At 40.2% G+C, this 17,127-nt stretch overlaps 1 protein-coding gene and 1 long non-coding RNA gene across 5 annotated transcripts in view; one reads left to right on the forward strand and one right to left on the reverse strand.

Moving 5' to 3' along the window:
• The window catches only part of LOC138742360 (uncharacterized), an 83,085-nt gene that overhangs the window by 30,843 nt on the left and 35,115 nt on the right, over nt 1–17,127 (forward strand). The window lies entirely within an intron of this gene.
• Nucleotides 1,642–17,127, reverse strand: part of clstn2a (calsyntenin 2a) — a 453,983-nt gene continuing 438,497 nt past the window's right edge. The window contains exons 17-19 of one of the 4 annotated variants that reach the window (XM_069896653.1): nt 10,890–11,074; nt 7,490–7,602; nt 5,052–5,265 (exon numbers count right to left, since the gene is read on the reverse strand). In XM_069896653.1, the coding sequence (XP_069752754.1) occupies nt 7,507–7,602; nt 10,890–11,074 (281 nt within the window). In that variant the 3' untranslated portion in view covers nt 5,052–5,265; nt 7,490–7,506. Of the gene's footprint in view, nt 3,309–5,051; nt 5,266–7,489; nt 7,603–8,999; nt 9,156–10,889; nt 11,075–17,127 lie in introns of those variants that run through there. The other 3 variants (XM_069896652.1, XM_069896654.1, XM_069896655.1) reach the window with 3 other exon arrangements.

A 17,127-nucleotide genomic window follows, 5' to 3' on the forward strand; every position in this document is an offset into this window, starting at 1 on the left:
GAGGTTGAGCTCCAAAGGTAGAAGGTCAGTTTGCACCAGGAAGGCTATGGGTTCTACATTAAGCTGCTCTTGTCTCACAACACCACCCTCTTACACAATCTAGATCCATACAAATCACTTTCCATGTCTTGGGGGCCACATCTCAAAAGGCCAAAGCAATGACAAAATGAATGGGAGGCTTTGTCCAACCTGAGGGAAATAGTGCTGAAGACCAGAACCTTGAGGTTGTAACCAAGAAGGTGATCTACCAAGCAGCAGTGATTCTCTGGCCTCATGCATACTTCAGAGAGTGGGCACTTTAAGCCACTGGAACCATCCCTGCTATCTCCTCAAATGCTCCAAATTAATTGGCAGGACAGGTGAATCAATGTCTGTGTCCTCCTCTCCCAGACAAACATTTTCCAAGGCAACATTTTAATTCAGTTTGACCAGCACTGGACATCTGCATGCCTGACACCATCCTTTCAAAATGAAAACTATTGAGCTCAATGACAGAAAAATAATGACACCAGACATGTTCTCATAGCCCCTTTAAACAAAAGTGATACCCTCTCTGTCTCATGGGACAGCCTATGAACAATAAAACTGGAGAAGGAACAGTTGAAAAAGCACTGGACCTCTTAAGTCTCTAGACAGAGACATTTTGAGGCTATATGAATGAGGACAAAGAAGACACAATACCACATAAAACCCTCTTAATTGCCTTGTGAAGCACCTGTGGATTCGCACAAGGCTCTTCAGCCACCTCTGCAACCGTGAAACAGAAGTTGAAGGAAGTTGTTTTTTTAATGTTGGCAGTCAGTGCTGGCGGTGCTCAATCGTTCTAATGACATACAAACTCCATTGTAGGATAGGGTCAAATACGTGTTATTATGTTTTTTCTGTGACTGAATTTGTTCCCCCATTTCCGCACTCCCTCCCTGCATCCCAAAAATGGGCTGTCAGGCAGGTTACTTGGCTGATGTAAATTGCAAAGGGTGAGTGGCAAGAGAACTGGATGGACAGTGATAGGCATGTGAGAAGGAATAGGTTGTAGGAAAATGGGATTAATGAGCTAGCATAGACTCTGGATCAATGGACCTAATATGCAATGAGAAAATAGTTGAGAGACTGGTTAAAAATTAAGACCAGTTTTGCCTTTTTGTGATTAACAACCTTTTGTTCATGTAATTTCAAGATGATAGCTCATATCTCTGCTGTAACATGTAGGGATGAAGGATTTTATGAACAAGTCTTTTGCCTCCCTCTGCTTCTATTTGGAGCATAAACTTCAACTGGACCTGCTGATGTCATTACGCTGAGCCATACTCAATCAATTATTCTCTTACAGTAAGGTGGCATCTAACTTTTGGGACTTGGAAAAGAAATTGTATGCTGAAACCTTAAGTAAATTCATGAAGGACCAACCACTGTCAGCTATAATGATGTACTCTCACTCAGCTGCAGCCACATAATGCATAGAATTGTGCAAACATATTCATTTTCAATCTTAATGACATAAAACTGAAAAAATGCTAATGTTATAATTATGATTAATTTTCAATTACCTACATTTATGTAACCTTCAAACTTATTACTTCAGTTTTCAGTTATTAATTAATTATAATAAATTAATTTTATTAGATTTTAATTATCCTGATGTTGAAGAAACCTATTTGCATTATTTCCTAAATTAGAATGTATTGCTCTATCAATGGGGGATAAAAGAATAATATATTGATCAACATGCAGAAGGTCAACATGTGAAGTTAAAAATATAAGCAAACCTCAAGTTATTCTTATGCTATTTGAGCTCCCTTAATTATATCTTACCTCAAAATTTTGGTTATATTTCTGCTTTGCTTTATGGTGTTATGAGACCATAGAGAATTTGAATACATAAAATTCACCTTTGTTGTTAAACAACAGCCTTTCCACAGTGTACCATTAACATCATGCATCAGGAATGAAGGATAAAAATGATCAAAGGAAGCTTGAAATCTTGGTGCACTGGCAACAAAGATACAAGAAGTCAGACTCTGTTTTTAATCAATAAAATAGATGGAATGAATGGTATGACTGAATCTGAAGACAACACAAGAGTGCAAGGCACAGGTTTGCTTTAAATGCAACTTGAACTGGACATGACCATGGCCAATCAGAAACCAAATCAAACCTGAGGGGATGATCTTTTTTAAGTACCCAACTAACCTAAGCCCAACGTTCAGTAAGATCCTGTTGGGTTTAGTCTGGGGATCCAAATGCTACTTTAAGCTGAAGGAAGATTTCAATACTATACTGTAATTTCAAAGGGGAAGAGTCTTCTATCTTTGCTGGGATTTTTTGTAAAAAGTGAAATATCATCTATCTCACTTTAGCTCTGTTACAATGTCAATCATCAGTTTAATCTACGCAAGTTACAAGAAAAAGAAGCTGTTTGATAAATATTCTTCTTGATCTGATAAAGTATACCTATCAAACAAACACTTTATCACTTGCCTTAGATTAAATAAGTTCATACCTCCCATAAAAGAACCTAATGAAGGAAATATGCCATCTCAAACAATAGTTTATTGGCAACGCAGTAGAGGCAAAACCTTGTTTTTGGCTCGTTATGTAAATTAATCATTATTTACTTTTTTTCAACAGATAAGCCTTGGAGTGGACACCATCTGAGCAACTGCTTTCTTTTGCTGAATTTAAATATGGTATTTACATGATGAAATATAAAATTTGCCTTTTTTCAAATCTTTCTCCCTTTGCTCTTTTTCTGCATGACCCACCGGAGAAAGTTTTTGCTTATTACAAATAAATAAATAAAGTACTTCAGAAAATTTCAAATTACAGGTACTAGTACATGATTTCACAAAGTTAATAGTTCAAGGTGCAAAGATAGAACATTCAGGTAACCACACAATGAACACCCAGATATAACGAAAGAAAGACAGGCATTATAACTAATGTCAACTCTTGGACCCAGATATGTCACTGCAAATCACTTAATAAGTTGGTAAACAACCTGAAAGTTCCTCACATCCTACTTACCATCAACAATATTCAAGATAAATTCTGATCATACCACCTCTCAAACATTGCTGGATGTCAAAATCTCTTTTGGAGGTTTGAGACTTTGGCCCTTCCTAATAGGGAAGTGTTGAATCATCCCATTCCAGCTGTTCCCTCCTGGTGACATTCTGCTGATCTTCCTCATGTTCAGTTTCTTCCTCTTCCTCACTTTCCTCTGAATCAGCACTTGTTATGTCATCCTCCTCACCTTCCTCCTCCTCTTCCTCACTCTCTTGCTCATTGTGGGTAATGTCTTCATAGTTCTGGGCAACATTGTAAACAAGACAGAATGCAACCTAGTGAGACTGCCGTAAATATTCAATAAGTTATGTCCTCTCATTTACATGTTGCAAATTATATTCAAATGTGTTAAATGTACAGGAGATTGTCACACCATTTATCAACTTTGATCTGTGCATAAATTTACAGTTTCCTTATGATTTCTAAGGTGCAATTGAAGATAATCATATACCTCTCTGGACTGGATCTTGTTGGTTAATTCCAATGGATTCTAACCTAATTAGATGCATTTGCCTGTTTAATTAACAGTAAGGCTGGAACTTGGACAGATTTAGAATGACAACTCTGCCTGTTTTGTACTGCCACTGGACTCTAGCAGCATGGCCCAGGACTTAAGAGTGGAGAAATAACCTTTTTGAACACTGATCCAATACTTCTTATTGTGGGATCTGTAAGCTCCTCGAGTCCAATTGTGGGCCATAAATTAGGAGGAGGTTTAATTACTTTTTACAATTATTTCACTTTACTTTCATGTGTTTAATTAATTATAACTTTCTGGGAGCATCAGTTAACTACCTTCAATTTTTTACTTACTTGAATTTTAATAGATCCTACAAATCTCTGATTGTCAGATATAGTTAAGACGTGTTAAATTACTCTTGTAACTTTGATAACTGACCAAACTGTAGGTGGGGCTGCTGTAAGTATTCTGGGGAAGGAGGCAAGGTTCTTCACTGGGACATCAGAGGCTCTGTTGCCATCTGGAGTCCAGGATGCTTTAGGTTTGCAAGACAGGCATGTGAATCAGTTTAATCTGCCCCTTTAAACTCCTGACTCGATAAAAATTGGGAAGTGTGCAGAAACGTCCTGCTCCTTTGGAGACACTAGCTTCTTCCATGATCTTCACCATGTCGATCAATTGCAGAAGCTCTGGCCATATTACCTGCGAAACTCTTCCTTCTATACAGTTATTAGTCTACCTGTCCCCCCCCCCCCCCTCACATTGGTGAGACTGGTTGGTTTTAGCAATCTGGAAATTTTCATCTTTTAATCATTTATTACAGATGCTCTACAATGTGCATTGATGAGGTTTACTGCAAAGCTCAATGGTTTACCATAAAACTCACCGAGTCTTATAAAAACTCTTTCACTAATGCCCATCAGGGGAGAAAAATCAGACATCCTTGCACTGTCTGACCCATTCCAAAATTGTGTGGTTAATTCTTATGTGTCCTCTGAAGAATTCTAGCCAAAATTCAGTAATTCACCACTATTTTAAAGGGAATCAGTGATGTCCAAAGGAAAAAGAAAAGCAGTTTTTAATGGTCCAGAAATTCTCAACTGTTTTTTTGGCTAAGGCCCCTTAGGACTTTGCTTAAAGTTTATGATGAAGGAGTCAGGTTAAGTTGGTTTCTTACGTACTTCTCTCAAAAGACTAACAAAAAAAACCCATTGTAATATTTATGTTACATGAGGGGAAAAGAATACAAGGCTTTTACTTAAATGTGCTGTGACCACCGTGGTGAGGGGGTGGGGGGGGGAGAATGGGGAGGATGCTGAAGGCCCTTGTTGAGAATGGCTGCTCTAGATTTTGTCATGAATATTAAGCAACAATATTTTCCAGTTGAAAGGACCAACCCCACAAGTCCTCTCTAGAATGGTTTTCACTGTGACCATTTCTATTTGGTGTCAGCTCAGGGATATCCAATCCATCAAAAAGGCCAAGTAACCGATCCTGTTAAAGAACTTCAGAGACAGCAAAATAGAATAGTGAACAGTGCAATTTTCAAAACAACTCGAATTATACAGTGAAATAAAGGTTGGACCATATGCATGAAATTTTCATTTAATTAGAGAATTTGTATACATACAATTCATCTTTGTTGTTAAACAACAGCCTTTCCAGAGTAAATGATTAAAAAAAAATCATCTTGTGCAACCCAGTGCCATAGAGTTGGATTTTCTTATCTTTCATATCGTCTGCAAATACATTAAGCTCTTGTTAAGTCATGAACTTCTGCTGAACAAGTTGCAGTGGTGTGCTGAATTTTAAAAATATTAGATTTTATATTTAGACAAACAGGTCGTAAGGGCCTTTCAGCCCATAAGCCTGTGCTTCCCAATTAACCAACTGACCTACAACCCCGGCACGTTTTTGAACATTGAGAGGAAACCAGAGCACCCAGAGGAAATCCACGCAAACAAGGGAGAGAACATTTAACTCTTTACAGATAGCTCTGGATTCAAACTCATGTCACTGGTGCTGTAACAGCATTGTGCTAACCACTACACTAACAGGGGCATCCCTATTTCTGGAGGAGTGAATCATATTCTTAAATCTTGTCTCTGATTTCATTCATTGGAGAGATGAGTGATATTGTTATACTATATGAAAATTCTGGACTATTAATTAATTAATGCTGTTCTCTCTATATTAAAATGATGTACTCATTATATGAAAGAGGTATGAAAGATTTGTACCACCAGATTCAGAAACAGCTGCTACCTGTCCGTCATCAGACTTCTAAGCAACAAACTCAATCAGAGACTCATTTAAGGATTCTTACTTTACACATTATTTATTATTGAAATTTATTTTCTGTCTGCACTTCCTTCTTGTTTTCATTTCTCTCTTTTGTATTCATATCTTTTCTTGATTTACAAGTTTATTGATTTGCAGTAGCGATAAGTAGAAATTCTATCAGGCCCACTGGAAAAATAATCTCAGGGTTCCATGTGATATTATGCACGTACTCTGACAATAAATATGAAATTTGAACTTTGAAATTTGTTTTAGAAAATGCCTTACTTTGGTCATTCCAAATATACCTGAAAATAGCATTCCACCACTCCCAACCTATGAATTTATTTCCTTGTCGGCACAGAACTACTTTGGATTCTATTTCTTAATTATGTAAAATGAACATCTCTACAATTTGAATGGAAATATGACTGTAACTAATTGCAGAAGTTTGATCTTACAACTGTTATAGCAGGTTAGAAATAATTTAAAAAAGTTAACAATGGGAAAGAGGTGGACTTTAAGGGGGGGTGGACCTTATCTGCGTAGTGAAGGATCCACTGGGCGTAGCAGGAGAAGAAGCCCAGGTGCCTCCTTAAGGCTTTCATGATCCTTGGGATTGGGAGGTCTCACAGGGGGCACATTCAATTGGGGTCAGTGCCAATGACGCCATTCTCCACCACATAGCCCAAGATCGCCAGACGTTTAATCCGGAACACGCACTTACTGGAGTTGTACGTGAGTTTCAGGGCCTTGGCCCTGTGGAGAAACCTCTGGAGGTTGGTGTCATGGTCTTCCAGAGAGTGTCCACAAATGGTGACGTTGTCGAGGTATGGAAAGGTGGCCTTCAACCCATACTCGTCGACCATTTTGTCCGTCTCTGGAAGATTGAGACCCCATTCGTGATACCAAAAGGGACTCTCTGGAATTGATAGAGCCATCTGTCTGCCTCAAATGCTGTGTAGGGGTGGTCCTAGGAATGGATCAATAACTGATGGTATGCAGCTTTCAGGTCAATAGTCGAATAGATCTGGTACTGCGCAATTATATTTACTAAGTTTGCATCCAGGAGTGTGAAACGATTAATTATTTGGCTGTAGTACATCACTGGCCTGGACTTTTCTTCTCCTTCTATCACTACCACTTGGGCTATCCAAGGGATGTTGCTAGTTTCAATGATGTTTTCTTTGAGCAGCTGCTGTGTCTCAGCTCTGATAAATTCCCGATCCCCTGCTCTGTATCACCTGTTCTTTGTAGCTATTGGTTTGCAACCGGGAGTCAGGTTTAGAAACAGTTGGCGGGATCGATATTTAGAGTGGAGAGACCGCATATGGTGTCTGGCTTTTGGGACCTTCTGTTCTGCACTGTGATTGGAGGGAGTGGGCCAGAGTTCTCCATGGTCAGGCTTTTAAGGTGACACAAGCAGTCCAGGCCCAGCAACACAGGAGCACACAAATTTTTCAGTACATACAATCAGAACTTACAAAATTCTCCCCATTTTACCATTAGATGTACTGTACAATACACTTGGATCGTCGCAGAGTGTGAGTGCAAAGCTAGGAAAATACGATAGTCCATCGGGTACACTCTTAAGTTGTATCACAGAGCCGTCGCAGAGTTTATAAAGCTCTCTGTGGAGCCAGTGTCTACTAAGCAATCAGTCAAATGTCCGTTTACTCTCACCTCCATCGTCGAGTTATTCAATTGTTGAGGTATTGCCTGATCCAGGACGACCGATGCCAGTGCTCCATAAACCCCGTCGCTCCCCATGTTGTTGTCGACTCTCTCCTCTTAGCCTGCAGGCAGACAATATGGCATCAACCACGAGGTGCTGCCTCCATCTTGATCTGACAGAGTAGGTGGCGCTGACTTCAAGGCATGGTAAGATGGCCACCATGGCTTCCCGCCACAAGGTGCAGCAAGATGCTGGTGGCAAACAGTACGGAGAGTCAGAGGCTGGCACTTATGGACTCGGGCATGGGTTGAGCGATGATTTAGGGGTTGCACACACGGTCGCACACTTTGGGTTCCCTTTAACCCACCAGACCTTCACCCAGTGTCCTCACTTACTGCATCCTGTGCACACAGAGTCCTTCATGGGGCATCGGACGTGGAAGTGCTGTGCCTGTCCACAGAAGTACCATCCCTGGTCTCGCGTAGCTGCAGCAGTCCGCACTGGGGCTGCAGAGGTCACAGGAGCCCCAATGACCTGGTCCTTTTAAAAGGCATTGCTTTCGCTCGTGACGTCGTCAGCTCCCAGTTGGGCCTGCTTAAGTTCTTTCACCAGACTTTGCTGGCAAAATCTTTCTTCCCCAACTCCAGTAGTCACTGCCTCATGTACCTTGACCTCACTCCTGCCACGAAGCTGTCCTGGATTTGCTCCTCCTCTCTCACCTGGGCCACGACCGCTTCGTAGTGGCATTTTATGGTCAGGGCCCACAGCTCAAGAACATAGTCGTCCAGAGACTCACCCAGACACTGCCAATGTTGAGAGAGTCGGTGCCTCGCCAGCACATCGTTCTGGGGCCTCATGTAACAGGCCTTCAAGCTTTCTATTGCTGACTCATAGGTAGTGCAGTCTCCGATGATGGCGTACCCTTTACGGCTGACTTGAGAGACTAGTCCTGATCTCCAGAGATCATCCGTGTTGAAAACATCTTGTGTGGCTGTCAGGTAGGACTGGAGCACTCCAGCCGGTAGGGAAATTCCTTTGGGGCCTCAGGGGACAGTGCGTTGTTCTGGAGCATGCTTGACTTCAACAGGGCTTCCATCCTGCTTCAAAGTTAAGCTACCTGACTAATTGTACTCAGTGACAAGTGAGGAGTACAAACACACTTTTAATAGCTTACAATCAATGGCCAGTAGACACATTAGTTCTCAGGTGAATCCGAGGTAAGGTGGGAAAACCAGGGTTTATATTGGGGTAGGTGAGGGTGGAGCCAGCCATCTGAACAATACAGAGACAGTGAATTCCAGTTAACTGCCCACAATTAAGCTAACCTTAGTCGTGAGGATGTATTCACATCACTAAATTAGGTCTTTGACTGTCACTGCATAATACCAGTGAATTTGAACCATAATTTCAGACTGCAATAGAACTGAACGCAGGTGATAAATGAAGCAACAATCAATTTAATATCACTCCGTTCAAGATGCATTTCCACTTTGGATTTATTCCTCATATGACTTAAAACAAGTCAGTTGGATTGTTCTCTCTCTGTTCCTCATCCAATACTGGTCTCTAGCTGACCATTTTGGCCTAGAGGCTGGATTTTAATATGAAGTTGTATCACACCAGTTCAGGAGGGGACTCAACCACCCTGCAGTACGACCAGGTGGTCTATTTTTTCTAAAAGGAGAGGGTTACATTTAAGATGAGGTACAGCATTCCAAGTTGAAGGAAATTGGAACTGTGTTTGGCAGTACAATGACCTTTAGGAGATATCTCTGTCTTCCAAAAAGATAAACCACTAACATTATATTTTTGATTCTTATGGGGGTTAGTCAAAACAGTATTCAAATTTTCTCTTGGTCTCATGAGCTTTTAGTTTTCCCCCCACAGACCCTCAGACTCCTGAATTCCCAGAACATTTATGGATAGGATACCATGGTCTGTTACTGTATATGTCTTAACTTTTTAATGTGTTCAATTTCTGCTCCAACATATTTGGGTAAATATGCTCTGAGGTCCTGGAGAAATGCTATCTCGTCTTTCCTGTGCAAGTGTAGTATGAACGATGTTCTTGTTCTTCTGAAGAAGGCTTTAGCCATCTCAAAGTAGCTCATGCTAAGAATATCAATATTTTTTCAAACTTCTTTGGAGTACTTTCAGACAGACATCTCAGGACAGTTACTGAACGAGGAGAAGTGTGGGACTTGAGAGAGCTGGGGGTGACAGGAGCCAGCTTGAGGTGAGTTCCTTTAAAGAGTGGTTGGAGGGCAAGTAAAGGGTTAAACAGAAGTGATTGGTGGGACAAATAAAAAGAGGAATGGAGACAGCACCTAGGGCAGTGGAACACTCTGATTGTAGGAGTAATTGCCATTGATTAAACCTTTTGTCATCAGCCTATCACCTAAACAGAGACCATCACATATCCATGTGTTTAAAGCTTCATCGAATTTTCTGTTTTCCATTTCAAACAGAGTACTCAACCTGAAACAGTGATGGATTCTCTAGCCACACAAATGTTGCCAACACTTTCATTTTTCTTTAGACTTTCAGCTTCAACAATTTCATTTTAAGCAGGAAAGTCTGCAGACGCATGATTGTAGTGCAATGCACAAAAGTGCTGGAGTAACATTTTCTATTTCTTGGTTTTCATTTCATATTTCTTCTTCAGTTGCAATAGCATAGCAAATTTAAAATGCCCTGAATGTTGCACAAAAATGGCATTAAAGTTGATTGCAGATCAACATTGTCCAAACGCCTTGACCACATTTGAAAAGATAGGAGGTGCCAATGCATAGGACTGGAAAAGGCATTCGAGTTGTGAACTCAGACAGGGTAATCACGGACAACTGTCTTCTCTCCATTAAGGATATTTATAACATGCTTGTCTTAAGAAAGCAGCCTCTAACCTCAAGGACCCTCACCCACCTAGGCCATGCCCTCTTCACAATGCTACCTTCAGGAAGGTGGTATAGGTGCCTGAAGACAAACAGTACAAAAATAGTCCATCAGATTTCTGAATGGACAATGAACCACATACTCTATGTCACTTCCTCTTCTTTTGCACTAATTTGTTTATTTTTAAAAATGTAATTTATAGCAATATTTGCACCTGTGTTGCTGCGAAACAAGGAATTTCATGACATGTTCAGGACAATAAATTGTAATTCTTTTTCTTCTGAAACATGATGTGAAGAATGACATAATCATGTTGGTTCCTAATGAACACTGGGACTATAAAAATGACTGATAAAAGGAAATGTTTGGTTGAATTTCCCAAATGAGCATGATATGATGTGCAAATGGTTACAAACTTGATTTACTCTGAGTTAACTAGATTTCCAGTTCCCAGAACCAATAATGTGATGAAATTTGCAGGCAAATATCCTTAGGTGAACATTTCACATTACTCACCTCCATTGGGTTAACTGTAATGGTGAGAGCAGAATCATCCCAATCCATTTCATTTTCTTTCCCACTCTCATGTCCCCGATTAGTGTGCTGGAAAGCTGTTCGAATCCTGAAGACCCCCAGAACAATTATGAAGACTAGGAAGCTAATACACACAACAATGACGATTGTTGCAGCACTGGGGATAGCTAAAATTAAAAAAAAACTTAATTACGTTCTCTAGCATGGATGGAAAATAAAGGTTAGATATGTTGGAGTTCAGGGATCTATACAACTGACATCATGCATTTTGGTTGAAGGAAGAAGTCCTCATTTTTTTCATAGGAACTAGAACTAGGAAGAGGCCATTTGGCCTATCTATTCAGTACCAAACTATCAATCTGCCTAGTCCCAATGACTGCACTTCGACCATTACCCTTCACACCCCTCCCATTTATGTACCAATACAAATTTTTCTTAAGTGTAAAAATTTTCCTTGCATTCACCACTTGAGCTGACAATTTGTTTCACACTCTCATAACTCACTATCTTTGTTCACAATGTGTCATTTGTTACCCCACTTTGAATTGGACAAACTCTATATTTACAAACTCTATATTTACATACATTTTAAGACAGGGTAAATGCTCAGGAAAGGGCTTTGGCAAATACTAGAGTGCATCGGATGTCCCCCAAAGTTCCTCAACATGATTATCCAACTGCACGAAAACCAACAAGGTCGGGTCAGATACAGCAATGAGCTCTCTGAACCCTTCTCCATTAACAATGGCGTGAAGCAAGGCTGTGTTCTCGCACCAACCCTCTTTTCAATCTTCTTCAGCATGATGCTGAACCAAGCCATGAAAGACCCCAACAATGAAGACGCTGTTTACATCCAGTACCGCACGGATGGCAGTCTCTTCAATCTGAGGCGCCTGCAAGCTCACACCAAGACACAAGAGAAACTTGTCCGTGAACTACTCTTTGCAGATGATGCCGCTTTAGTTGCCCATTCAGAGCCAGCTCTTCAGCGCTTGACGTCCTGCTTTGCGGAAACTGCCAAAATGTTTGGCCTGGAAGTCAGCCTGAAGAAAACTGAGGTCCTCCATCAGCCAGCTCCCCACCATGACTACCAGCCCCCCCACATCTCCATCGGGCACACAAAACTCAAAACGGTCAACCAGTTTACCTATCTCGGCTGCACCATTTCATCAGATGCAAGGATCGACAATGAGATAGACAACAGACTCGCCAAGGCAAATAGCGCCTTTGGAAGACTACACAAAAGAGTCTGGAAAAACAACCAACTGAAAAACCTCACAAAGATAAGCGTATACAGAGCCGTTGTCATACCCACACTCCTGTTCGGCTCCGAATCATGGGTCCTCTACCGGCACCACCTACGGCTCCTAGAACGCTTCCACCAGCGTTGTCTCCGCTCCATCCTCAACATCCATTGGAGCGCTCACACCCCTAACGTCGAGGTACTCGAGATGGCAGAGGTCGACAGCATCGAGTCCACGCTGCTGAAGATCCAGCTGCGCTGGATGGGTCACGTCTCCAGAATGGAGGACCATCGCCTTCCCAAGATCGTATTATATGGCGAGCTCTCCACTGGCCACCGTGACAGAGGTGCACCAAAGAAAAGGTACAAGGACTGCCTAAAGAAATCTCTTGGTGCCTGCCACATTGACCACCGCCAGTGGGCTGATAACGCCTCAAACCGTGCATCTTGGCGCCTCACAGTTTGGCGGGCAGCAGCCTCCTTTGAAGAAGACCGCAGAGCCCACCTCACTGACAAAAGGCAAAGGAGGAAAAACCCAACACCCAACCCCAACCAACCAATTTTCCCTTGCAACCGCTGCAATCGTGTCTGCCTGTCCCGCATCGGACTGGTCAGCCACAAACGAGCCTGCAGCTGACGTGGACTTTTTACCCCCTCCATAAATCTTCGTCCGCGAAGCCAAGCCAAAGTAAAAGTAGAATGCCATGAGGTAGTGAATCCCAAAATTGATTGACTTTACCTTTTTGGGTCGTAAGCAGTTTACATAGCATGCACATTTTTTGCTAACGATTGCTACAACTGATGGTGACATATAGCAGTCCCAACTTCAACTCAGTCATGACTGTCTGAGCATGGTCCATGGAGAAGCACAAAGGGGCATATTCCGAAAAAGACCACAGATTTTTGTAATTCATTTTTTGTTATTAAAAATAATGAATTCACAAAATTCTCTGGCTTAGCAAGCCTAAGTATTTGTTTAAACACTGCAGTTTCAAATTTTGCTGGGAATAATTTTTTTTTCCATTTGTGACATAGGAGCATTATCTTGGAAAGAAGAAGGAGGAACCAATATTAGAGACTGAGTATGTGGCTGAATGATAGTGAAATGGGATAAGATTCTCAGCAGGCAAATTCGTTCAAGTTTATTATTTTTTCAATAATTTTATTAATTTTAATATACAATAAACAATGGATGGAGAGAATAAGAACACAATTAAAAAGATTAAAAAATATACAACAATCATTACATAATAATAGTCTCTTTATCTCCCCATACTCAATCAAAGAGAAAAAAAATCACATTTTAGGAGAATTCCTTGTACTAATCTAATGAAGAAGAGTAAACAAAAAAAAACCAAAAAAACTGGAAGGCCTTGGATCAGCATTCATCAAATATAAGAAGCCTGGACCTCATCCAAAAGAGAAACTTAATGGTATCAGGAAAGGACAATAAATCAAAGAAAATGTGTTAGAAATTATATCATATGTTGCATGAATGGGTGCCAAGTTTCTTCAAATTTAACAGAAGGATCAAATGTAGAACTTCTATTTTTCTCTAAGTGCAAACAGGCCAAGATTTGAGAAAATCATAGAACTCTAGTAGGTGGAGTGGGGTCCTTCCATTTTAGAAAAATTGCTCTCCAAGCCATCAGGATGATAAAAGCTGTCATCCGATGAGCAGAAGCCAGACAATGATCTACATCTACTCCTAAAACTTCAAAAAGAGCAGTTAAGGGTTTTGGTTGTAAATCAATTGCAAGGTTGCTAAAAGAGTACCCAACACATCTTTCCAGAGCTGGACAGGACCAAAACATATGGGTCAATGAAGCCACTTGCGAATTATACCTATCATAGATTGAATTAAAATTAGGAAATATACAGGCAAGCTGTCCTTGGACATATACGTCCTATGTACTACCTTAAATTGAATAAGGGATTGTCCAGCATACATTGATGAAGTATTAACTAGTTTGAGAATCTTTTCCCACATCTCTGCAGGTAAAGACTATTGGAGCACCTGCTCCCACGCCCTTTTAAATTTTTCAGTTGAGACTGGTCACAATTTTAATAACCTATCATATATATGATTTCTATTAAATCCTTCAGAGGGATTTAAACAAAAAAAGAGTATCAACCATATCTGACTGATTTAGCAGGGGAAAATTATATAATACAGCACTCAAAATATGTCTCATTTAAAACTATCTAAACAAATGCGAATTAAGCAAACCATATTTGTTTGAAAGTTGTTCAAAGGACATAAGATAACCATCCATGAACAGATCCAGAAAGCATATGATACCCTTGACCTTCCAAAAGGAAATAAAGCTTGATCATTCACAGATGGCTGAAAAAAATGAGATAATATAAAACCAGATAAAGTAATTGTTTTTAAATAAAAAAAAACCTCTGGAACTGAAACCATATCCATAATGTATGGTTGGGTATAGGATGAGTTATCAGTTTACTAACCTTGGTAAATGAAAAAGGAAGGGCAGCTCCCAATAGGGAAACTATCAAAAATTTCTCGACCGATTTAAATTCTAGATTTACTTATGACGAACGTTCAAGTTTATTAGGATAATAAATTTAGAATATGCTCTATCAAATATTAATTTCCCAATAGTAGAATCTAAGATTGGGTAATACCAAGCCCCCATTCTTTTTCAACTTCTGTAATTGAGCTTTATTTAGCCTCGCACCTATATAGGAAGACGTCTTGGAATCAATAATATCAAAATATGATTTCAGGATAAAAATTGGAATGGTTTGAAATAAATACAAACATTTAGGTAAAATCATCATTTTGATGCATTAATATAGGACCTACTAATGATAATGGTAGTGAGGACCATCTTAAAATGGATCATTTCACATAATCAATCAGAGGAAGAAAAATTAACATATAAATCTTTAATTTTTTGTAGGAATTTTAACACCTAGACAAGTAAAATGATCCTTCACAAACTTAAACAGTATGTGCTCATAAATTTGTACCTGAATATTCAGGGAAAGCAATTCACTCTTGTGAATTTATAACCAAAAAAAAACAAAATTGTGATAGCAAAGATAAAAATAAAAGGAATGGATTTCTCAAGGTTTGAAACATATAACATCAAATCATCCGTACGTAAAGATACTCTATGGATGCTATCTTCCCTAGTAATTCCCCTTGTATCATTAGAATTTTGAAGTGCAAATGCTAAGGGTTCCAGAGCTTAATCAAACAGTAAGGGACTAAGAGGGCAGCCTTGTCTAGTTCCACACTGGAGCCTAAACAAGGAGGACCTTTGATATTTAGTAATGACAGATGTAGAAGGAGCATGATATATTACTTTAATGGAAGAAGTAAAACAAGGGCCAAAATTCTCTAAAACCTCAAACAGATAAGACCATTCCACCCTGTCAAATAACTTCCCAGCATCCAATGAGATAACACATTCCAGAATCTTAGCTGAGGGAGAATACATTTTATTCACTAATGTGTGAATATTTGAATATGAATAATGATTTTTAATAAACCCGGTCTAATCATTACCAAAAATACGAGCAAGAACATATTCCAAATTGCAAGCCAAATTTTTGAAATCAACATTTAATATTGATATTAGTTTATAAGCTATAAAATTGGTAGAATCTTTATCCTTTTTAAGAATTAAACCAATTGATGCCTCATAGTTTATTATTATCATCACACAATTGTAAAATATAACTGGGCAAAACAGGTTCTTCAGTCCTCGTTAAGAAAACATGCAGACAGATGCAGTATATAGACATAGCACACATTTACATGCAGTACATATATACAAGTAAATAAATATTGTTTAATGATGGTAGATTCTCAAAGGGATTGTATAAGCAGTTCATCAGTCATTCAACAGTCTCACTGTACGTGGGAAGAAGCTGTTTCTCAGCCTGGTAGTTCTGGCTCTGATACTTTTGTATCTGTTTCCCAATGGGAGTAGCTGGAAGAAGCTATGTGTGGGGTAGTAGAGGTCTTTAACAACTTTGTGAGCCCTCTTCAGACAACAAACCTGGTAGATCACATCATTGTGGGGGGAGGGGGGTGGTGGAGGGAGACCCCAGTGATCCTTATGGTCCTGTGGATTGACCTCTGATCCAATGCTATACAGCAACCGTACCACATGGTGATCTAGCCAGCCAGGATGCCCTTAATGGTGCTCCTGTACAAAGTTGAGAGGATAGTGGCCAGTAGCCTTGCCCATCTCAGTCTTCTTAGGAAGTGTTGCACCTTCCTGACAAGTGAGAAGATGTGCTCCGTAGTGCGACTCATCATTGCTGATGAGGCCGACGACTGTTGTGTCATCTGAAAACTTGATGATTCTGTTGGAGCTGGATCTGACTTTACAATTGTGGGTCAGTAGCATATACAGGAGCAGGCAGAGCACACAGGCCTGAGGTGCACCAGTGTTCAGCATGATGGTGCGTGACGCTCTGCTACCAACCTGGACAGACTGTGGTCTTTCTGTTAAGAAGCCCAGAATCCAGTGACAGAGCAGTGTTGAGTCCCAGTGAGGACAGCTTCTCCACCAACCTCTGGGTTATGATCATATTAAACGCCAAACTGAAGTTGATGAACAGCAGCCTGGTGAATTAAGTGTTATTCGCCATGCTGGTCAGGTTGGAGTGAAGGACAAAGATATAGCATCATCAGTGGAACGGGATCCATCTGTAGGAATATTGAAATGGGACCAGTGTCTCTGGGAGATGTACTTTGATGCATTCAATCAGCAGATGCTTGAAGCATTTCATAATAGTTGAGGTCATTATCACAGGATGGTAGCCATTCACGCCTGTTATTGTCACCCTGTTTGGTACTGGGATGATGTTGGCTGCCTTGAAACCCATGGGGAAGATGGACTGCTGCAGTGATGTGTTGAAGATGTCTATAAGAACCTCAGTCAGTTGGTTCTGATTGAGAAGCATTTGATCTCAGTGACATCCTCAATGAACTTT

The sequence above is a fragment of the Narcine bancroftii genome, chromosome 9 (genome assembly GCF_036971445.1).
Source record: "Narcine bancroftii isolate sNarBan1 chromosome 9, sNarBan1.hap1, whole genome shotgun sequence".
Taxonomy (NCBI): domain Eukaryota; kingdom Metazoa; phylum Chordata; class Chondrichthyes; order Torpediniformes; family Narcinidae; genus Narcine; species Narcine bancroftii.